The 24,274-nt window shown below is 43.4% G+C and overlaps 1 protein-coding gene across 1 annotated transcript; it reads left to right on the top strand.

The window, feature by feature from the left end:
* The first annotated feature begins 9,559 nt into the window (after positions 1-9,559).
* On the top strand, positions 9,560-12,657 carry LOC112223512 (transcription factor Sox-9-B). The gene is made up of 3 exons (XM_024386568.2): positions 9,560-10,315; positions 10,580-10,830; positions 11,165-12,657. The coding sequence occupies exons 1-3, from the start codon at positions 9,876-9,878 to the stop codon at positions 11,950-11,952; spliced, it is 1,479 nt and encodes a 492-aa protein (XP_024242336.1). The 5' UTR covers positions 9,560-9,875; the 3' UTR covers positions 11,953-12,657.
* Positions 12,658-24,274: the final 11,617 nt, after the last annotated feature.

Here is a 24,274-nt window from a genome sequence, read left to right as displayed (position 1 = left end):
CTTCCTTTTTGGAGAGGGTCCCTGACGGGGGTTTTGGGAGGGCAGGAGTGGGAAGTAGACGGAAGGAGAGATGCTGCACCCGGCCAAAGCAATCCGATATCATCACTCTTTCATTTGGCTGGCAGCCTTTGCCAGGTAGTATCACAGTGACTGTGCAGAAAGAGTAGGGCTTTTCATTACGCTTGGAAACCCTGAGGGTCACAGAGAGGAGGGGAGGGAGATGGAAGCTATGATGCCGTCATTCACCAATAAGGAACTAGTCAAAATTGCAAAACAACGTCCTAAAACCCATTATAGGCCTACGTAGCTATTCTGAGGCAGACTGAGCACTGTCTATGAGTCAACAATGACGATGTGGTTAAACTACTACACCATGCGTGTTTTCAAAGGTAGAACGGTTCTAATAACAGTTGCTCTGGCAGGTCATTTAGTGCCTACGTCAGTGTGACAGTGCTAACTATATTTAGCCACCTTGCTGTGGTTACGGAGAACAGAAACAGGGAGGAGAGGGTTTGGACGAGGGTCCAACTCAATGGCCCGTAACACAGGTGCTCCGCTTGGAACCAGCCAAGTACAGACGGTGACATCATCCCTGGTTAAACTTTGATAGCTCCTCAAGTCTACTGGATTACTGAGCTTGGTCAGTACGGGTGAGTCACTGAAACACAACAGTCCAAGTGTGGGGCGAACATACACACACGAGCACGCACGTAGGCGCACACACAAATGCATGCATGTTAGGGTACACACACACACACTGGGGTCAAAGCAAGAGAAAATGGACGTATGTAAATTGGACTTGTGTAAAACTACATATGCATTGCGGTTTCATCCTTCGACACCAAATAATGACATAATGAACCACATCGGTTAGCGGGAAGCAAACACGTGTAAACAGTAAGCCGCATGGCAGCAATTAACATCAATCTCAGCCATAAAAGGCATAGAAAACAGCCGTGAAACGTAATTGAGCAGAACCACGGGTAACTGTAGGTTACAAAGCGCTAGGCTAGGAGGACATGCACATGGAGAAATCATTTCAGAAAAGCGTCGAGCATCTCTGTCTGCACTGCACAATTCAATAAGCTGTCAAAGATGTGCTGCGTTATGGTTGGAGCCTCTTCCAGTCCGACTAACATTTCACTGTGTCAGAGGGTTTTCGCTCTCTGCCTTGGGTGCTCTCTCTCTCTCTCTCTCTCTCTCTCTCTCTCTCTCTCTTTCTCTCTCTCACTCCAGCTCTCCATCCTTAAAGAGAAAGTTTTCCATTGGCATAGACCTCCCTCTGAGAAACCATTCTCCTCTCCCCCCTGTTAAAACCAAACAACTGCTCAGCATTAAGGTGTGGATCTGTCATTAGTTAACTCTCCCTGGCAGAGGAGACCATTGTTATTGTACAGAGTGGTATTTGCACAAGTCGTATCTTTGGAGAGAAACAGTATTTCTGCGGCTTTTCCCCTTTCCCGGTCTGAGTGGATCCAGTTTCCCCTGGCCTGCCCCTGGCTCGGTCACCTAATTCACATTTTGTAATCAGGGTTCTGAATTCCCTGGAAACTTGACCCGGCAATGAAGGCCTCACAGTGATTCTCTGGATGATCACACTGGATCTGTGCTGGACACATTCTGCACCATTCCAAGGAAACAACAGAGATGATGGTGGAGGTTTGGTTTGCGTCTGGCAGGAGGGTGAGAGAGAGGGTGAGAGAGAGGGAGAGAGAGAGGGAGAGAGAGAGGGAGAGAGAGAGGGAGAGAGAGAGAGGGGGGAGAAGGAGAGAAGGTGTCGGGCAAGTAGGATGGAAAGAGAAATGGAGGGCATGCAGTAGGAGAAAAAGGGAGAGAAAGAGAGTGAGTGAAAGAGCGATAGAGGGAGAGAGGTATATACAGTGCCTTTGGAAAGTATTCAGACCCCTTGACTTTTTTCACATTGTGTTCTGTTACCAGCCTTATTCTAAAATATATATATTTTTTAATCCTCAGCAACCTACACACAATAACCCATAGTGACAAAGTGAAAACTTGTTTTTTGACATTTTTGCAAATGCATTCAAAATAAAAAACTGAAATACTTTATGTACATAAGTATTCAGATCCTTTGCTATGAGACTCGAAATTGAGCTCAGGTGCATCCTGTTTCCATTGATCATCCTTGATGTTTCTTCAACCTGATTGGAGTCCACCGGTGGTAAATTCAACTGGTTGGACATGATTTGGAAAGGCACACACCTGTCTATATAAGGTCCCGCAGTTGACAGTGCATGTCAGAGGAAAAACCAAGACATGAGGTCGAAGGAATTATCCGTAGAGCTCCGAGACAGGATTGTGTCGAGGCACAGATCTGGGGAAGGGTACCAAAACATTTCTGAGGCATTGAAGGTCCCCAAGAAGACAATGCCTCCATCATGCTTAAATGAAAGAAGTTTGGAACCACCACGACTCTTCCTAGAGCTGGCAGCCCAGTCAAACTGAGCAATCGGGAGAGAAGGGCCTTGGTCAGAGCTCTAGAGTTCCTCTGTGGAGATGGGAGAACCTTCCAGAAGGTCAACCATCTCTGCAGCACTCCACCAATCAGGCTGTCACGGCCGTCTTCCTGGCTGGAATAAGTGGACCAAAGTGAAGCGTGGTGAGCGTACATTACTTTATTTCTAATTTCGCAACAAAACAATAAACAGTACAACGAAATGACTGTGAAGGTTAACTTAGGCTATGATGCCTCTAACAAAGTCAACTACCCACACTGAAAGGAGGGAAAAGGGGCTACCTAAGTATGAAATCCCAATCAGAGACAACGATAGACAGCTGTCCCTGATTGAGAACCATACCCGGCCAAAACATAGAAATAAAGAAACATAGAAATCAAAACATAGATTGCCCACCCCACATCACACCCTGACCAAACCAAATAGAGAAATGGCTCTCTAAGGTCAGGGCGTGACACAGGCCTTTACGGTAGAGTGGGCAGACGGAAGCCACTCCTAAGTAAAAGGCACATGACAGCATGCTTGGAATATGCCAAAAGGCACCTAAAGAATCTTAGACCATAAGAAACAAGATTCTCTGGTCTGATGAAACCAAGATTGAACTCTTTGGCCTGAATGCCAAGCGTCACTTATGGAGGAAACCTGGCACCATCCTTACGGTGAAGCATAGTGGTGGTAGCCTCATGCTGTGGGGATGTTTTTCAGCGGCAGGGGAGACTAGTCAGGATCGAGGCAAAGATTAACGGAGCAAGAGAGAGAGAGATCCTTGATGAAAACCTGCTCCAGAGCACTCAGGTCCTCAGACTGGGTTCACCTTTCAACAGGACCCTAAGCACACAGCCAAGACAACGCAGGAGTGGCTCTGAATGTCCTTGAGTTTCCCAGCCAGAGCCAGGACTTGATCCCAATTGAACATCTCTGGAGAGACCTGAAAATAGCAGTGCCGCAATGCTCACCATCCAACCTCACAGAGGTTGAGATGATCTGCAGAGAAGAATGGGAGAAACTCCCCAAATACAGGTGTGCCAAGCTTGTAGCGTCATACCCAAGAAGACTCAATGCTGTAATCGCTACTAAAAGGTGATTCAACAAAGTTTTGAGTAAAGGGTCTGAATATTTATGTAAATGTCATATTTCCTTTCTTATTTTTAATAAATTAGGAAAGAAATCTGAACCTGTTTTCACTTTGTAATTATGTGGTATTGTGTGTAGATGGTCTTTTCCCCTCATCAATGTAAACAATTTTAGAATAAGGCTGTAACATAACAAAATTTGGAAAGAGTCAAGGGGTCTGAATAATTCCCAAATGCTCTATAAGGGGAGAGGGGGGGGGGGGTTGCGAGGGAAAGAAGCCTTGCCTTTGTCTTGTCTCTATTTTGTTTTGGTCAGGGCGTGAGTTGGGGTGGGCATTCTATGTTTTGTGTTTCTATGATTTTTTATTTCTATGTTTTGGCCGGGTATTGTTCTCCATCAGGGACAGCTGTCTATCGTTGTCTCTGATTGGGAAACATACTTAGGTACCCTTTTTCCCACCTGTGTTTGTGGGAAGTTAACTTTTTGATGGCACATAGCCTTAAGCTTCACGGTTTGTTTGTATTGTTTATTGTTTTGTCGGGCGTCATTTCGAATAAAAGAGAAAATGTACGCTCACCACGCTGCTCCTTGGTCCAGATCTTGTAACGGCCGTGACAGCCTTAGCTTGGAGGTGTCAGGGACCAGATAAGTCCTGTTTAAACATTGACTGGAACAGACTGGGGAATGTCAGCAGACACCCAGTACCCAGGTCTCTGTGATGTGAGCAGGGCTTCTAGGCAGGCAGGAACACAGTCCTGCCGGAACTATTAATCACTGCCACTAGACAACAAACAGTGACAACAAGTTGAAGTGATCGACTGAATTGGTGGCCAGTTAACCAGAGACCATACTAGGGCTTACTGTATAAGATGGTGAGGAAGGCATGGATCTCTCATGCAGTGTGTTGATTATCACTGATCCAGTGGGGAGAACAAGTATTTGACACACTGCCGATTTTGCAGGTTTTCCAACTTACAAAGCATGTAGAGGTCTGTAATTTTTATAATATAATATATAATATATATATATATATATATATATATATATATATATACAATATATATAGTATATATATATATATATATATATATATATATATATATATATATATATATAAACTGGGTGGTTTGAGCCCTGAATGCTGATTGGCTGACAGCTGTGGTATATCAGACTGTATAGCACGGGTATGACAAAACATTTATTTTTACTGCTCTAATTACATTGGTAACTAGTTTATAACAGCAATAAGGCACCTCGGGGGGTTGTGTTACATGTGCTGTATCCAGGCACTCAGCGTTGCGTTGTGCATAAGAACAGTCCATAGTTGTGGTATATTGGCCCATATACCACACCTCCTTGTGCCTTGTTGCTTAAATATATATATGGACCACGTGAATCAAATTAAAATGTATTTGTCACGTGCGCCGAATACAACAGGTGTGGACACTACAGTGAAATGCTTACTTACAGGCTCTAACCAACAGTGCAAAAAAAGGTATTAGGTGAACAATAGGTAAGTAAAGAAATAAAACAACAGTAAAAAGGCAGTGAAAAATAACAGTAGCGAGGAATCCAGGTGAAAGCTATGATCCCTTAGTGATGTCACCTGTTAAATTAACTTTAAATTAGTGTAGATGAAAGGGAGGAGACGGGTTAAAGAAGTGTTTTTAAGCCTTGAGAAAATTGATACATGGATTGTGTATGTGTGTCATTCAGAGGGTGAATGGGCAAGACAAACGATTTAAGTGCCTTTGAACAGGGTATGGTAGTAGGTCCCAGGCGCACCGGTTTGAGTGTGTCAAGTACTGCAACGCTGCTCGATTTTTCACGCTCAACAGTTTCCTATTTGTATCAAGAATGGTCCATCACCCGAAGGATATCCAGCCAACTTGACACAACTGTGTCAAGCATTGGAGTCAACATGGGCCAGCATTCCTGTGAAATGCTTTCAACATGCAATATTAGAAAGGTGTTCCTAAGCTTTTGTGCACTCAGTGAGCCACCCTCAATGTCCAAGCAAGGAATTTAAGCTAATTTCCTGCAATTCTACACATATTTCCATGGGGAAGGGAGAACAATGTTCACTGTTTTATATCTAATCTCATGCCATTCTACACATTTTGCCATGAGGCTGAGAGAAAATGTTATAGTTTTACAGCTCATTTCGTGAGCCTCTGCACACTTTGAACTCAATACACAACCATTGCATCTAGATGTGTCCCAGCCAGGACATCCTTTAGATCAGCTAAACCACAACCTGGCTGGACAGACCGAACGCTAAGACCAGGGGAGTCCTCCCAGAACTCCCCTCTGACAGCCCAGTGAGTTTCTCAGGGAAAGGCCTACACGTTTTAGGGATTGACTCCCACTGTTTGCCCAGAATTTTGACGTTGCGACTCAAAGTCAAGATGAGAAGTTTCCCAAGGCATCTCAGCCATAACTATCTCTGGCCTGTTTAGCCCAGAGTAATTCCTTATGTATGACCGACACACATCGCTCATGGGCTGGAGTAGTTAGGGTGTATTACAAAGTGGAGTGTAAGGAATTCAGACCCTGCATAATGTGGTTGTTTCACAATGAGGCACTTACTGTACTGTATGGAAAAATGCTAAACCCAAGACACATTTAGTTGAGGACAATCCAGTCTGTTTGGAATGAAAACAATGTATTATTTAATCCTTATACATAAGCCCACAGCTCAGTGACTCCTATCAGTGACTTATCCTAACCTTCAATAGGCCTTCTGCATTCTACATTGTACAACAAACAGAATGAGGCGTATGGATCTCGTCGCATATCTTACAGTCAAGAGAATTCAGTAGTGTTTGAATTCCAATCCATCATTGAACAGTTGCAGACTTGCACATTGAATGCAACTATGTAGTTGGCAGAGTGTGTGATATGTGGGGGAGTATGTTAAGTGTAAGTACATTAGACCATATGTTTTGTTAGTTTGTTACGTGCCAATTTTGTAGACTTTATTATCTTTGACAGGATGTGGCGTGGGAGTAGGTCTACCGTAGCAGTAGCTCATCTGTACTCACTCTGACGGAGGGGGGCTAACCCTCATGGTGCTATGGTTACCAGTGGTGTCATGATTAGTCCAAAGCATTTTGCAAAGGAACTCCAAACGAAAAGTTTTTGCAACGAAAACAATACTTTCTATTGGACAAATTCAGGTAGGGCCCTCCTTGTTTCATTTGTTTCTGTTTGGTTCTGTTTGTATTCTAGTTAATTCCCCCCTGGGCTTCAGGTGTGTCGAGCTAGTCTGCTATCTTGGTGCTGAGCCGGTGGCTGCAATTACAGGCAAACAGAAAGAGAGGGGAGAGGTTGCGGGGTGAGTCACATACCTCCATCTCAACGGGTTGGGACTGTTTAGGATGATTCTGTTCCGTTCGATGGTGGATTGCTGATGCTATGTATTTGCTATTGAGAGGCTTTGAAGACACCGGTCGGCCATATTGACTCTCCCCAGTAGGATCAGTCCATAGGAATGAATGGAATTCTACAGTATTTTAATTAAATGTTTCAAGGGCAAAATTCCATGTATTTAAGCATGTTCTTGTCATTGAGCGGATAGTAACATTAGTCATCTAAAAAAATTATACTTTAAGGAAGATAAATATTTGTATTTTATTATTTGTATGTTTAGCTCAAATAATATAATTTAAAAATATGCATGAAGGTGTCTGTAATAGAATAAATATGGCAAAAACAAAAGTACACGTTAATACATCAATTTCTATAGCTTCCGAAATATTTATTGTAAATGGTGGGGGAATGCCAAGATGGAGGCATGGTGTCTTCTACACAGCGCCCACTATTAGTCATCTAGTGTATATAAATAATTGGTTTCGCTGTATCCTCCACAACCTTCTAAGGTATAACTATTCTTCTGAGACAGCATAATATAAAAAACACGTTTTATATCAGATGGCTGTCTATCCTGTCTTTCTGTTTATAATATAATGCTACACTGTAGGTTTTGCAGAATATATTGGTTGTTGACGCCAGGTATTTGCCCCTCTATTTCTTCAAGTGATATTCTGATTTTTATTTTTATTTATTTTTTCTGGTTGGAATCAGTCTCTCCCCTTTAACTGTCCTAATTGCACCATTTTTATAAACTCTGATGATCAGGGATTGAGTCTGTTGGAGAGGATCAGCTTGAGCAAAGTGAGATGTAGAATCACTGTTCTAAAAATAGTATTCTCTGCCAAATAATAGGCTTTGCGGCAATTAAGACTCTTTACTACTCCTACCCTGGTTTAGGAGATCCCCCCACCACCAAACACTCACGCACAACCAGACATTGAATGATTCATTGGAGACAGCTTGCGTCAATTGAAGAGCATTACCTAGAAGTTTCTGCCTGCAGCAAACCCAGTGGATAATGCTGGAAATACTGGTCAAAGATAAATAAAATAAAATAATAAAATGTTAAAAACGCCTGGCCATATTTGTAACAACATACCTCCTTATCTTCCTCACCATCATCATCATTGGAGTTGAAAGGCAATATCTTGTTGTTCCAGGGGAGCCCTGTTAGTGAATGCATTCAGTGATGACTCTATTCATTTTAGGCCTATAAACAAACCAACCAGGACACATTTTAGTGGCTTAATAGTGCATGCTGCTTGCTCAACCGCAGTAAGGGATCGGAAGTTATTGACAAAAGTCTAAAATGCTCCGTTCTGTGTATTTTCAGAGTGAATGAACATCTTAAATAAGCAGGCTACACGTAACCAAACAGTTTCGCTGGAGTGGAGACTCGAATAAGGTGTTTCTGTATTTGGAACCAGAGCTCTAAAGGAGCGTTTCGCGGCAGCTTGACATAATGCAATTTTACAACATCCAGAGTCTTGCTTTCACTAATGAAGCAACCCGCTATATGCACAGAGAGAGAGAGAGAGAGAGAGAGAGAGAGAGAGAGAGAGAGAGAGAGAGATTATAAACAGCGTAGTGGTAGAAATTACCCATAGAGACATCTGTGGAGTCTCTATGGGTAATTATATGGGTAATATTATATATGCAACTTCAGGTAGCTCAGAAAAACACGTTGCACACATTACAACGAAAATTACATTTCCACGACTTTAGAAAAAAACAAATAAACAACCAAACGACATGGGTTCGTTTGCAAGGCACTACGAACGACTAAGCCGTCCCTGATGTAGACAGACTTTATTATAAAGGTGAGAGACATACATATTCAAACGTATGTGTTTTAAAGGAGGATGTAAACACGGTGAGGAAATACTCCTTCTAAATGATGTTACCATGTGGACTGTGTTTCTCTCCAGCGCTGTCATTACAACAACAACAAAACGTCATCCTCCTCAACAGTTGCAGTGCAACTGTTTCAACCGTGTCTTTTAGTACACGTTGTAAATGTAAGTTCCTGGGCTGCTGTCTCCCCCTATGGGCATGTACATTTTTAGCCAGTAAAACAATCATTGACTTGGTATGAATCGAATAAACATTGTTATATGTCTTAGTAACTTATCTGATGTGGCCTTTGTTTTGCCGCACGTAAAATAGCATATGGCAGGGTCACTACAGACTATCATAGATTGTATGAAATACTTGCGATATGGGATTTCTCGTGCACACAATTTCAGTTATAATGGACAGGTTACTGGTAGACCTATTTGCATGACTTCATCCTCAATGGGGTTTTTTCGTCAACTATTTGCTTTTTATTTTCCGTTTTCACTGGTTTAACTTTGAAGGTGCGACTAAAAAAAACGTGAACCGCCTGGTCTGTGATTTAAGAACATAAAAACATCTTTAAAAACTAAAATCTATTTCAGTGCGTGAATTATTATGCCTATATCAATATTGTACACGACATATAGAAATGTCTATGCATAGCCTGTGTGTGTGTGTGGAGGGGAGGGATCAAATTCCTTCAGTTCGTCATTCTCAGTCGGTCGACCAATCATATTCGGGTATTCTCGGGTATTCTGTAGCCGCACAGTAACTCACTTATAAAGTCCGCTTGCAAAGGATTTCAGTTCAAAGCACGTACACGTTTTGGGGATACTATTTGACTGGATCATTTTCTCTTTTTACCTAAAAGTTACAGCAAACCATCAGCTGTTGCTCGAGTGTGGAGACGCCTGCAAACAAGACAAGGTTATTATACAATTCTTCAGAAAGACATATGCATAAAGACATTATTTCTCCCAACGGCGTTGTGCAGTTGACAGCCTCTTTGCAGGAGCAAAGAGCGTCTACTGTTACTTTTTCTCCACTTTTGGACATTTAAAAGACTTTGGCCGTACTTTCATATTTCGTGCGTAATTGTTAGCCAACATTTTTCGTATGAATCTACTCGACCCCTTCCTGAAAATGACAGACGAACAAGACAAATGTCTCTCAGACGCACCGAGTCCGAGCATGTCAGAGGACTCTGTGGGATCTCCGTGCCCGTCCGGGTCTGGCTCCGACACCGAGAACACCAGACCGTCAGAGAACGGACTGCTGATGGGTCCGGACGGTCCCCTCGTCGAGTTCAAGAAGGACGACGATGACAAATTCCCCGTATGCATCCGCGACGCCGTGTCCCAGGTCCTGAAAGGCTACGACTGGACCCTGGTGCCAATGCCAGTCCGAATGAACGGATCTAGTAAGAACAAGCCCCACGTCAAGAGACCGATGAACGCGTTTATGGTTTGGGCGCAAGCCGCCCGGAGAAAGCTGGCTGATCAGTACCCGCATCTCCATAACGCTGAGCTGAGCAAAACTCTGGGGAAACTGTGGAGGTGAGTCTCAGTACTCTCTAGCATTACTCCCACATTTGTATTTCGAGTGGCAACGCGTCTGTGGTTTTATTACTGAAACAAGTTTCTACTCCATTCTACTTTTACGCATGCCTTTTACGCACACATGTTAACTCGATACTGTGATCTTACGTAATTGAACCTTTGAAATAAAAAGGTATGTTATCCTGCATTAAAATAGGAAACTATTTTGCTGTCAATTTAATATTTTATTTACTCATTTATCCATTTGCCTTTTACGCACAGGCTACTCAATGAGGGTGAGAAGCGTCCGTTCGTGGAGGAGGCAGAGCGATTGAGGGTACAGCACAAGAAGGACCATCCTGACTACAAGTACCAGCCCCGGCGGAGGAAGTCCATGAAGAACGGACAAAGCGAGTCTGATGACGGCAGCGAGCAGACGCACATATCGCCAGGCGCGATCTTCAAGGTGCTCCAGCAAGCTGACTCGCCAGCCTCTAGCATGGGAGAGATGCACTCCCCCGGAGAACACTCCGGTAAGAAGAGAGATAATGCTTTGTGCCTATTGCAATGGTCTCATTCAGCATGTGTTCATCAATGTATACACAGTATTTGACATATTTACTGCTGCTAGACTTTTTCTAACAATACATGTGTGTGAAGGTATATTATGTGAACAGTTTAAGAGTAATACTATCAGATATGTTCTCTGTGAGTTTAACTTGATATCTAGATTAATTTGACCACTTGCAAGGCTCTTATGTTTTCCTATTCAATTACATCCACGGGTCTGCTCTTGCTCTGAGATTTGCATTACAGAAAGCCTATATATATTCTATATGTAACCCATTCTCTCCCTCGCTCTCTTAGGCCAGTCCCAAGGGCCCCCCACCCCTCCTACCACCCCTCCTACCAAGACGGACATCCAGGTGGGCAAGGTGGACCTGAAGCGGGAGGGTCGCCCCTTACATGAAGGCACGGGTCGCCAGCTCAACATCGACTTCCGGGACGTGGACATCGGCGAGCTGAGTAGCGACGTCATCTCCCACATCGAGACCTTCGATGTCAACGAGTTTGATCAGTACCTGCCTCCCAACGGTCACCCAGGTGCTCCTGGCGCTGCCACTGGCCAAGTCTCCTACACCGGTACCTACGGCATCAGCAGCTCTGTGGTCAGCCAGGCAGCAGGGGGTGCCACAGGGCACAGCTGGATGACCAAGAGCCAGCAGCAGCAGCACTCCCTGACCACGCTGGGTAGTGGAGGGGAGCAGGGCCAGAACCAGAGGACCCCCACACACATCAAGACAGAGCAGCTGAGCCCCAGCCACTACAACGATCAGCAGAGCTCCTCCCCCCCGCAGCACGTCACCTACGGCTCCTTCAACCTGCAACACTACAGCTCTTCCTCCTACCCCTCCATCACCCGGGGCCAGTATGACTTTTCTGACCACCAGGGCGGCACCAACTCCTACTATAGCCACACAGCCGGGGGCCAGGGCTCAGGGCTCTACTCCTTCAGCAGCTACATGAGCCCCAGCCAGAGGCCCATGTACACCCCCATCGCAGACACAACCGGGGTGCCCTCCGTACCCCAGACCCACAGTCCCCAGCATCACTGGGACCAGCAGCCAGTGTACACGCAGCTCTCCCGGCCCTGAGGACACAATCATCTACACGAACACACACTTACATAGACTGATAGGCATGTCCATCATGCAGAGGGAGACTTTGTCACAACATTCCAACATTAGTTCCCAGGAAACAGACACTTGAATTTCCAACAGAAGAAGAACACGACAGAGTAGGTGAAGGAGAGCTGGACTTGTAGGAACTGAAACTAGATCAGAATAGCTCACAAAAGGCCTTTTTAATTTTTATTTGATGAAATATATTTTTTAGCAAGAACAGAAAAAAAGCATTGAGAAATCCTCTGTGAGGACTTATTAAATTGTTGATATTTTTAATAGGTACTGTGTATGTTTTCTTACCTTTTTTACTCTGGCAGTTTGTTTTTTGGGGGGATATTTTTGTAGAAAAAAGCTTTATTTGTATCCAGTTCAGCAGGAAACCACTCTCAGTAGTGCAGTTCTCTATTCCATGGCTTCAATTCTCTGGTGAAATTTTGTACAGGCAGTAAAACTCTATCATTTTTTGGTTGTGTTTGTTTCCTGCAGTGCATTCTGCTTACAGTATATGTTCTGTGCCATCCAACAAAATAAATTACATTTGTATTTGTGCAGTTTAGGGTTTCTCCATCAATGATTTCTCATGATTATAACACGTTCTTAGATGTAAGAGACACATGCTGTGAATGGCAACGAAAGAAGTTTTGACGTTATCGTTTTGTGCAGGAATATTCCAGCCTTTTGCATCATTAGTGCCTAGTATATCAGAGGTTGGGTGGAAGGGTGTTTGTGGGTGTGCTACAGCACATATTATAGAAGAGAGAAGCCACAGCTGAGATTATACTTACCGTCTGACAGCGTGTGTTTGACAGCCACAGGAAGTGCCCTTTGACCTCTCGGGTGTCCCCTAAGGTCCATCACCACACCAGTGTCATTTTACAGCCCTCCTGCCTGCTCCAACCCCCTCTGTCTTAACCCTTTAATTTATTTTTTAAATTAATTATTATTTAGCATTTTCTTCTTTAATTGATACTTTATACAACAAATTAATTTGTCTTAAAAATAAATTATCTTCTGGATATTAAATGTCATATAAATCTGTCTTTTTAGCCGAGTGGGTACTTTAAAAATGGTACAAACAGTAATCATGTTTTATTTATCGTATGTAAAATGTTTCTATTTTAAATGTTTTATTTGTCATCTTTTTGCTACCTAGTTGTGTACGGATTATTTTTAATTGTGAATTTCTTGAGTTTGGATTCTAAACTATGGCTGAAAGAACTGGAAAGAAGTTTTTTTTTTCATATGGACAAAGTTTTTACAGTTATTGTTCTGCTGTGGCTGATATGCTTTATTAGAGGTACGTACCAGCATTCCTGTCTTCTCTGAGGAACAGTTCTTTTCTACTTCCTGCCACATACTATCTCAGTAATGATGTTTCTTTCTAATGTGTCTGAAGGACTTCTCGTCTTCTTCAGCTAGCTTAACATGTTACTGTACTTTCTTAAAAATAAGCTTACCTTTTGTATTGTATTTGCAATAAAAGAGAAAATACTTTCGAAACAAAATGGTTGCTGATATTTTATTGCACATAACATGACCTACTTATTAAATAGGGTTGGGGGACAAATACTCTCTAGTTAAATGGATAAGCATTATGTTACATAACATGGCATCTATATTTTGGAATTCATAACATTTATACCAACCATAACATTTAACCCCCCACATTCTGAAATTGCTGCACTTCCCCCCCAGTTTTATCATTGGAAAGTGATATAAAATGAGGCAACAGTGTGTTTTAGGACCATGAGGATGCCTCCGAGCGGTCGGGCAGGCTGTTAGGAGTGCTTATTAGACTGGATAAAAAAAATAAAAATGTATATATTATTTCCCCCCCACTTCTAAAGAAAACAAAGTTGTGCCCCTGATACCAACCCAATATCAACATCGTTGTTTTATTGAGACAGAGAGGTAGACAGAAAGAGTTAAAGATGAAGACACTGAAAGAAACGCTCTTTTTCTCATTTATTTTCTCATGCTTTCTCTTCTGTCAGCTGTCGCAGCAGGGGGTCCCTCCCTCCCTCCAGTCTGCATGTTGTTAGACTCTGGATCTTTGCTGGGGGAGGCTACTCGGCAGAAAAACAGTAAAACCGTGAAAAAAACTAGAATTAATTTCAAATTTAAAGCAGGGGACTTTGCGTCCCTGCCAAAGCTCTGTTTGCTGCCATCCTTTAAAGGTCAACTGAAGGAAATGTTGACTAGCTTCACCACACCAGTGAACTAAGTGCCATTTTCTTATTTTTTAATACTATAAATCACACCTTTTGGAAGCTATTGTGATTGTTGAAACCACAATGTAATAGTATATACACATGGCAAAGGAGGGCCATAAAATATGATTTTATCCATGTTATTGTATGTTTTTAATATCAGCATCATTATCAGCCTCATTGTTTGACCCAATTTAGTTTTATATGGCCTCCATCCTTGTTTTTGATCCATCTAATCATTTGCATCTTTTTGAGAGATGTACCGTATGTTGATTCTGGCAACTGTGTTTTTTTTTTAAAACTTTGCAAACATCATGCAAAGCCAAATCCCCCGTGGCTTAGGGTAGAGAAATGAGAGTGACATCGACATTGCGTTCAGCCTTTTAGTGTGAGAGAAAAATGGCACTTGCTAAAGTGAAACTACCACTGTATCTGAAGAACCACTTGCCCTTGTATGTAATGTAATTACCATACTATTGTGCCGTCAATGACATGTACATAGTTATTATTATTATCATATTACATGATCTTGCTGTACACTTATAACTCATTGGCTGATCAAGGTGGGAGGAGATTATCTAGCACCTATATCCAGCAATCCGATTGGAAGACAGTTTGGCACCGGACAGGTAGGAAAGAGGGGAGACAGAGAAGAGAGGGAACATTGAGCAACAGAAAGGGTGTGAGAGGGAGAGAGATGACTTCAGTTGAAAGCAGCAGCAGGACACATCTGAAAAAGACATCAGCATCCCTGCTCTTCTAACGGGGAAATTGTAGGACTTGGGAGTGGACAGATGACAGGTACTAAACGATATCTTAACCGCCATTGATAAGAAACATTACTGTGCAGCTGTATTCATTGATCTGGCCAAGGTTTTCGACTCTGTCAATCACCACATCCTCATCGGCAGACTCGACAGCCTTGGTTTCTCAAAAGATTGCCTCGCCTGGTTCACCAACTACTTCTCTGATAGAGTTCAGTGTGTCAAATCGGAGGGTCTGTTGTCCGGACCTCTGGCAGTCTCTATGGGGGTGCCACAGGGTTCAATTCTTGGACCGACTCTCTTCTCTGTATACATCAATGATGTCGCTCTTGCTGCTGGTGAGTCTCTGATCCACCTCTACGCAGACGACACCATTCTGTATACTTCTGGCCCTTCTTTGGACACTGTGTTAACAACCCTCCAGGCAAGCTTCAATGCCATACAACTCTCCTTCTGTGGCCTCCATTTGCTCTTAAATACAAGTAAAACTAAATGCATGCTCTTCAACCGATCGCTGCCTGCACCTGCCCGCCCGTCCAACATCACTACTCTGGACTGCTCTGACTTAGAATACGTGGACAACTACAAATACCTGGGTGTCTGGTTAGACTGTAAACTCTCCTTCCAGACCCACATCAAACATCTCCAATCCAAAGTTAAATCTAGAATTGGCTTCCTATTTCGCAACAAAGCATCCTTCACTCATGCTTCCAAACATACCCTTGTAAAACTGACCATCCTACCAATCCTCAACTTTGGCGATGTCATTTACAAAATAGCCTCCAACACCCTACTCAACAAATTGGATGCAGTCTATCACAGTGCCATCCATTTTGTCACCAAAGCCCCATATACTACCCACCATTGCGACCTGTATGCTCTCGTTGGCTGGCCCTCGCTTCATACTCGTCGCCAAACCCACTGGCACAATGTCATCTACAAGACCCTGCTAGGTAAAGTCCCCCCTTATCTCAGCTCGCTGGTCACCATAGCATCACACACCTGTAGCACACGCTCCAGCATGTATATCTCTCTGGTCACCCCCAAAACCAATTATTTATTTGGCCGTCTCTCCTTCCAGTTCTCTGCTGCCAATGACTGGAACGAACTACAAAAATCTCTGAAACTGGAAACACTTATCTTCCTCACTAGCTTTAAGCACCAGCTGTCAGAGCAGCTCACAGATTACTGCACATGTACATAGCCCACCTATAATTTAGCCCAAACAACTACCTCTTTCCCTACTGTATTTATTTTATTTTATTTATTTATTTATTTATTTTGCACCCCATTATTTTTATTTCTACTTTGCACATTCTTCCACTGTAAATCTAACATTCCAGTGTTTTACTTGCTATATTGTATTTACTTTGCCACCATGGCCTTTTTTTGCCTTTACCTCCCTTATCTCACCTCATTTGCTCACATCGTATATAGACTTGTTTCTCCAGTATTATTGACTGTATGTTTGTTTTACTCCATGTGTAACTCTGTGTCGTTGTATGTGTCAAACTGCTTTGCTTTATCTTGGCCAGGTTGCAATTGTAAATGAGAACTTGTTCTCAACTTGCCTACCTGGTTAAATAAAGGTGAAATAAAAAATTATAATAAAAAAATGTTACACGTGTGTTTTCCCCACCAGTGCGGTCCCAGGCCAAGTCACATGCTAGGGTGTATGGGCTCAGTCCCAACAGCGCACTGAAATAAGATGAATGGGCTCGCCCTGTGACAAGACATGTTGCTTAGCATAATCCTCAACCCATCAACCAATCTTTATGCCTTGTCGGCGTAGACCTATGCCTTATTTCTGACCAATCGTAGTGCGAGTAGAGCATGACCATATGCAGCTGTCCAATCCAATCCTCCAACGAGAAGAGACTCAGTAGCGTAGATCTGTTAACTATAGAAATCATCACTCCAGCTATGGAGTTCCCCTGTTGCTTTGTGTGTTAAGTATGACAGTGTAAAAACATTTTTATTATGGAAATAGTTACATTTATTTGATTGGCACCACCGCTTGAAAGGGGAACTCAGGGCAACTCAAGAGACTGAGATCACGGGTGACTAACCAGAAACCTAACCGTTTGAGTGGAACTAATCATATAGTCAGCTGCTCTGAGGGACAGGTCTAACTACAGTCCCACTACGGATAACCATACGATACCCTATAGCCATGATACTGGTGACAGTGAAGGACCAAATCAAATCAAATGTATTTATAAAACCCTTCTTACATCAGCAGATGTCACAGAAACCCAGCCTAAAACAGCAAGTAATGCAGATGTAGAAGCATGGTGGCAATGAAAAAAGTCCCTAGAAAGGCAGGAACCTAGGAAGAAACCTAGAGAGGGGTGGATACTGCCCCCTAGTCACAAAAGGCTAGGAAGAAACCTAGAGAGGGGTGGCCAGTCCTCTTCTGGCTGTGCTAGGTGGAGATGATAAGAGCGCATGGACATTATTAAAGCCAGATCCTTATTCAAGATGTTCAAGCGTTCATAGATGACCAGCAGGGTCAAATAATAATCACAGTAGTTGTAGAGGGTGCAACAGGTCAGCACCTCAGGAGTAAATGTCAGTTGGCTTTTCATAGCCATGCAATCAGAGGTCGAGACAGCTGGTGTGGTAGAGAGAGAGAGAGAGAGAGAGAGAGAGAGAGAGAGAGAGAGAGAGAGAGAGGGAGAAGAATGGAGAGAGAGAGGGAGAGTGTCGAAAACAGCAGGTCCAGGACAAGGTAGCATGTCCGGTGAACAGGTCAGGGTTCCATAGCCGCAGGCAGAACAGTTGTAACTGGAGCAGCAGCACAACAAGGTAGAACGTCTGGTGAGCAGGTCAGAGTTCCATAGCCACAGGCAAAACAACAGAAACTGGATCAGCAACAAGACCAGGTAGACTGGGGACAACCAGGAGTCATCAGGCCAGGTAGTCCCGAGGCATGGTTTTAGGGCTCAGGTCCTCTGAGAGAGAGAGGGTGGGGGATTAGAGGGGGGGGGGATTAGAGTGAGCATACTTAAGTTCACACAGGACACCAGATAAGACAGGAGAATTTCACCAGATAGGACAGACTGACCCTAGCCCTCCAGACCATAGACTATTTCAGCATAGATACTGGAGGCTGAGACGGGGGGTTGGTGGATACTGTGGCCCTGTACCTCCGGACAGGGCCAAACAGGCAGGATATAACCCCACCCACTTTGCCAAAGCACAGCCCCCACACCACTAGAGGGATATCAACAGACCATCAACATACAGTACTACGAGACAAGGCTGAGACAAGGCCCACGAAGATCTCCTCCCCGCACAATCCAGAAAGGGGGGTGCAAAACGGACAGAAAGATCACGTCAGTGACTCAACCCACTCAAGTCGAATATAGCAAAAAGCCACATCAGTTCCTGTTCACTTCAGGATCTTTGGTTGAGTAGAAAGGAAGTTGGCTGGGTCTGAAAAGCTCCCAAGGCACCTATTGGTGGTGGAGGGGGTGAGTTACCCCCTAACAAAGAAAATGCCATCTTAAATTATATCCATTATGATTGTGTCAATAGGCTTGTGCAGCATTCAACTCGCACAGACACACAAACCTTCTCTCCATCTTTATATGTACTGTGTCCTATAATTACCCCAGCGTTCATCTAGCACAGGCACACAAACCTTCTCTCCATCTTTATATGTACTGTGTCCTATAATTACCCCAGCGTTCATCTTGCACAGACACACAAACCTTCTCTCCATCTTTATATGTACTGTGTCCTATAATTACCCCAGCGTTCATCTAGCACAGGCACACAAACCTTCTCTCCATCTTTATATGTACGGTGTCCTATAATTACCCCAGCGTTCATCTAGCACAGGCACACAAACCTTCTCTCCATCTTTATATGTACTGTGTCCTATAATTACCCCAGCGTTCATCTAGCACAGACACACAAACCTTCTCTCCATCTTTATATGTACTGTGTCCTATAATTACCCCAGCGTTCATCTAGCACAGACACACAAACCTTCTCTCCATTTTTTTATGTACTGTGTCCTATAATTACCCCAGCGTTCATCTAGCACAGACACACAAACCTTCTCTCCATCTTTATATGTACTGTGTCCTATAATTACCCCAGCGTTCATCTAGCACAGACACACAAACCTTCTCTCCATCTTTATATGTACTGTGTCCTATAATTACCCCAGCGTTCATCTAGCACAGACACACAAACCTTCTCTCCATCTTTATATGTACTGTGTCCTATAATTACCCCAGATTTCATCTAGCACACAAACCTTCTCTCCATCTTTATATGTACTGTGTCCTATAATTACCCCAGAGTTCATCTAGCACAGACACACAAACCTTCTCTCCATCTTTATATGCACTGTGTCCTATAATTACCCCAGAGTTCATCTAGCACAGACACACAAACCTTCTCTCCATCTTTATATGTACTGTGTCCTATAATTACCCCATTTCTGAGTTATGCGCTAGCTAACTGTGTGGGTGCAGAGCACATGACGGACTGGGTGAGGACCAGACCCCAAACTTGGCTCATGCACACACACACTCTTACACACAAACACACACACACTTCCCAGGGGCCTGCAACAGCGGCGGAAGCAGGGACACTGGGTTTGGAGTGGCTCAATCCGTGGGCAGTTTTCCTAGGAGAAGTCCATTAATATTCCGAACAGACGTCTCTATGGTAATCTGCCCCCTCTGAGCCCAATGGGTGGTCCTTTTAAATGCAAAATTCCGCACAATAAGAGCAAGATCCTGCCAACTTCCAACCCTTGGAAACTGAACGGCTATAGAATGCACAAATAAATAGATGAATAAGTGATTGGTTTTATGTGGGGAAAATACCAACAGAAATTGTGGAAATATTAATAAGTTGTTAACCCTTAGCCAACAGTCTTCGCACCCCCGTGGAAATCTAATTAACATAATACAATATCCCCATCAAAATCCGTCTGTTTAAGCTAGAGATATCAGTTGTTTTGCATGGGCTGCGTCTCAATCCCCCACATCCGCCGATATTGCCCAACTGCAACTGCAGTGAAATGTGGCAATGCTAGAGCGATGTTTGACAGACCATGACACACCCCAAAAATCGGCCTTCTCACAAAAACCTCTGTAGCGTCTGAACGGTCTGGCATACACGAACACGATGGTGTTCTCCGTTTTGCTCTAGGACACCCACAAGTCTCACAAGAGTCATTCTGAAGGTACCATTTTTTTTAAATTAATGGAAGTACAGTCTATATAATTTATTGCCCAAAATATGGTGATAAATACATGTAAAAATATATATATATCTTTTTTCCTGATCTTTCTTATATCTCTCAGATATAGGACAGACACTTCAGAACAAACTTCCTTCAGATTTTTTGGGGGACTGTTACAGGGTTTCATCTTCCTCCGCTGAGGAGGAGTAGTAAGGAAGGATCGGAGGACCAAAATGCAGCGTGGTATGTATCCATAATGTAATTTAATGGAAAATTAATACAAAATACAAAAGACCAAGAGAATCAAAATGAAAACAGAAACAGTCCCGAATGCTGCAAACACTGAAACGGAAAAATAATCACCCACAAATCAAGGGTGAAAACAGGCTGCCTAAGTATGGTTCTCAATCGGGGACAACGATTGACAGCTGCCTCTTATTGAGAACCATACCAGGCCAAACACAGAAATACCAACTCATAGAAAAACAAACAAAGACAACCCACCCAACTCACGCCCTGACCATACTTAAACAAAGACATAACAAAAGAACTAAGGTCAGAACATGACAGGGACTATCTGTTGTTCCAAGCGATATTTTCTTTAATGTGTTTCTATTGGCTAATAGCAGTAATGCCAAATTCAATGTTTCATCCAGTAATTTTCAATACATTTTTTATACCTTGAGGGGTCAAAATTCAAAATCAAATAGTTAAATGAGCCTTGGTATGACCATCTTAAAACAATTCCATATAGCTACAGTACTGTAATTAGCCTTTAACTGCTTATGTATGAGAAAAAGTTGACTAAATAAGAAAATGTCCTAATGAAATAAACATAATCGGTGTTCCATGGCCTAATAATAATAATAACTAAACAAATAAAAATTGTTAACCACTTTTAAAACTTTTATTTTTATTTTGAAACAATACAAAGTCTGAAGTGAACTCATTAAAACAATGGGAAGTAGCATTTAAGAATTCAGTAACAACCCTAAGGGCAAACTTATTTGCTTATGTTGTTGTGCAAAGCCCACTGTATGAAAATCACATTGACTTTATGACGCTCTTGGGCTGCATTACTTACTGTATTCAGTCCAGTTCTCTTCACATTATCCAACTGCTTTCTGCTGTTGGCAACTTCCCCGTTCCCCCACCCCCTCTTGGAAACATATAACCCCTCTGTCCCAGGGATGTTATCCCCACTGCCCCCTCATTGCAGCAGGCCACTGTCATTGTCCCTAGGGACCAGCACAATGGGGGCGACTTGACCCCCCCCCCATTTCCCCTCCTTTCAAAATGGCCTGGCCTCCAGAAGGCACTGCCTGGACACAGAGGAAACTTACAGGCTTTTTTACTGCACTTTGCACAGAGGCCTATGGAGAGGGCCGCTGGTCTCCCACGGCAACAGACACCCACACGAGCCAGAAGCAGTAGCCTATTAGACCAAAGTCTGGATATTGTGAGGACCATCAGGTGCTAGGCCTGTTTTTGTCTGGGCTCTTACACATGTGGGAGGATTTATAGGGTCTTGGTCCTTTTTGCTCTGTTTCTTACAATGTGGCTTTGAAAATCCTTGCTTGTTGGGGGTTGCATTAGGGTGGTTTGTTTGAGTCCTGGAGCTGTGATGGTTCAACAGAGCCCACGGCATTTTCTTTTGAGGAGCTTTGCCAGCTTCATGATGGTACCTAGCTACCATAACTGAAAGTTAGCTAACTACTGTACCAGGATGTTAGCTAGCTTGTGTACCAGGATGTTAGCTAACTACTGTACTAGGGTGTTAGGTAGCTAGTGTACCAGGAAGTTAGCTAGTTAGTATACCAGGAAGTTAGCCAGCTAGTATACCAGGAAGTAAGCTAGTTACTGTAACAGAACGTTAGCTAGCTAGTATGCCAGGAAGTTAGCTAGTTAGTATACCAGGAAGTTAGCTAGCTTGTATACCAGGAAGTTAGCTAGCTTGTATACCAGGAAGTTAGCTAGCTTGTATACCAGGATGTTAGCTAGTTAGTATACCAGGAAGTTAGCTAGCTTGTATACCAGGAAGTTAGCTAGCTTGTATACCAGGAAGTTAGGTAGCTTGTATACCAGGAAGTTAGCTAGCTTGTATACCAGGACGTTAGCTAGCTTGTATACCAGGACGTTAGCTAGCTTGTATACCAGGAAGTTAGCTAGCTTGTATACCAGGACGTTAGCTAGCTACTGTACCTGGAAGTTCCAAACCCATCTCCCCCTCTTTCTCTGTATCAATTCTGATAAAACTTGAGAGCGGACTGAACTTTTTAGAATTGACATTCAACTTCTGTCTTGGGTCATAGCTCCCTATCCAGAAAGATAGGTCAGAGGTTAGTCAGAAGATAGCTTCATGAGGAAATGTTGCAGCGAGGGAGGAGGGTGAGAGGAGGAATTAGGGGGGCTCTTGGGGACTCTGAATGTTTGGGCGAGGGTCTAACACCATGACAAGCGCTGGGGTTTTCTGTGCTTTAGGAGTTAAGACAAATGGTCAATGGTAAATATCCCTGAGTTATTTCACAGTGGCCCAGCATTTCCCAAAAGACAGGCAGACCAGGGACCTGGCAGTGCTCTCCCAGGACTGGAGTTTATGGAGAGGAACGACACACACACACACACACACACACACACACACACACACACACACACACACACACACACACACACACACACACACACACACACACACACACACACACACACACACACACACACACACACACACACACACACACACACACACACACACACACACACACACACACACACACACTCTCCCCCTTGCTGTAGCCATATATCTCTTTCACTCTTGCCAAATCTGACCATTTATTGCTTTCATTCCTAGTCTGATTCCTTAACTTACTGTTCATACTTTTGCATGGTGTGGGCTGTTCCTCTTTAACCCACCAACCTACAACTTACTCCAACACCCTTCCCCCTTCATACACCCTCAAACACCCACTGACAGACAGTCACACACAAACTCAGCCACCACATGAAACCATGGGTTGTTGTCCTTATAGATCAGTTGGGGTTTGGACTCTTGACATTTCCTCTACATCACTATGCCTGAACCCAGTCTGTGTGGCTCTGGGTAGCCACATTTAGCCTCTGGTTCTGTACCGGATCTGTGGGTTCTGCTCACCACCTGGTATACTGCACTGCACCAGCGGCCCCATCAGAGGAGTGTGTGTGTGTGTGTGTGTGTGTGTTAGAGAGTCTGTGTGTGTGTGGGAGGAGGGATATGTAAACTTTGTTATAGTATCTATGGTATCTGGTATTGTTCAGACTATGAGCTGCACACACACACGTTGATCAAACAGCACAGAGTTATCACAGCGCTAGCACCCTCCAGCCCTTCAAAAAAGGAGCTTATTGCTCTCGTACGACAGTGGTACAGGGCTCTGAATCACGCTATGGTAATTCCTTAACGTTTTTTAGAGCGAGTAAGGATCGATCAGAGAGTGACTGAATTGGAAGTAGGCCAACATGTCTTCAGCAGTCACTCTGTGCGGAGATAAGACATTAACCAAAGCAGGACTGTCTCATCTTTGTAATGTGCCTGATTTTTATTGGCTGTATTTTCATGGAATTACACCAATGTCGAGATAAATGCCTCTTATACAATCCAAACCTTAGCGTAGGCATATTACTCTGTAATGACTAATGACAACATAATGGCAGAATAAATCATTCAGAAGAGTGAAAAAAAAGAAGCAATGGCCTCAAAATGTTTGATGCACCAAAACACTATCCCCAATGATATTTATCCTGTTATTTCAACACTTGATATAACTACAGTGATGTGATGCCGAGGGAGTGGAGCATTCCTCCGTTCTGACTGCACAGTCTCAGTCTAACTAACAAGACCTGCCACATGGGAAAAGATGCGAGAGAACGAGAGAGAGAAAGAGAGAGAAAGGAGAGAGAGAGAGAAAAAGAGAGAGAAAGAGAAAAAGAGAGTAGGGTAGAAAGAGAGCACAAGCCAAAGGAGAGAGGAAGAGAGATGTGAGAAACTGAGTTTGTTTGAGTCTGCTAATGCAGCGTTAGAGGACAGCTCTGTTTTTTACATTGAGGAATGAAGTTCAATAACCTGCTGTGAA

The sequence above is a fragment of the Oncorhynchus tshawytscha genome, linkage group LG24 (assembly GCF_018296145.1).
Source record: "Oncorhynchus tshawytscha isolate Ot180627B linkage group LG24, Otsh_v2.0, whole genome shotgun sequence".
Classification (NCBI taxonomy): domain Eukaryota; kingdom Metazoa; phylum Chordata; class Actinopteri; order Salmoniformes; family Salmonidae; genus Oncorhynchus; species Oncorhynchus tshawytscha.
The sequence above is the reverse complement of the archived record's forward strand: the minus strand, read 5'-3'. Positions and strand labels throughout refer to the sequence as shown.

What these genes read in the sequence shown, in the direction of transcription:
- LOC112223512 (XM_024386568.2), top strand. Translation starts at nt 9,876, where the DNA reads ATGAATCTACTCGACCCCTTCCTGAAAATGACAGACGAACAAGACAAA. An exon ending in ACTCTGGGGAAACTGTGGAG is followed by an intron (nt 10,316 to 10,579) that starts GTGAGTCTCAGT and finishes TTTTACGCACAG; the next exon opens with GCTACTCAATGAGGGTGAGA. An exon ending in CTCCCCCGGAGAACACTCCG is followed by an intron (nt 10,831 to 11,164) that starts GTAAGAAGAGAG and finishes TCGCTCTCTTAG; the next exon opens with GCCAGTCCCAAGGGCCCCCC.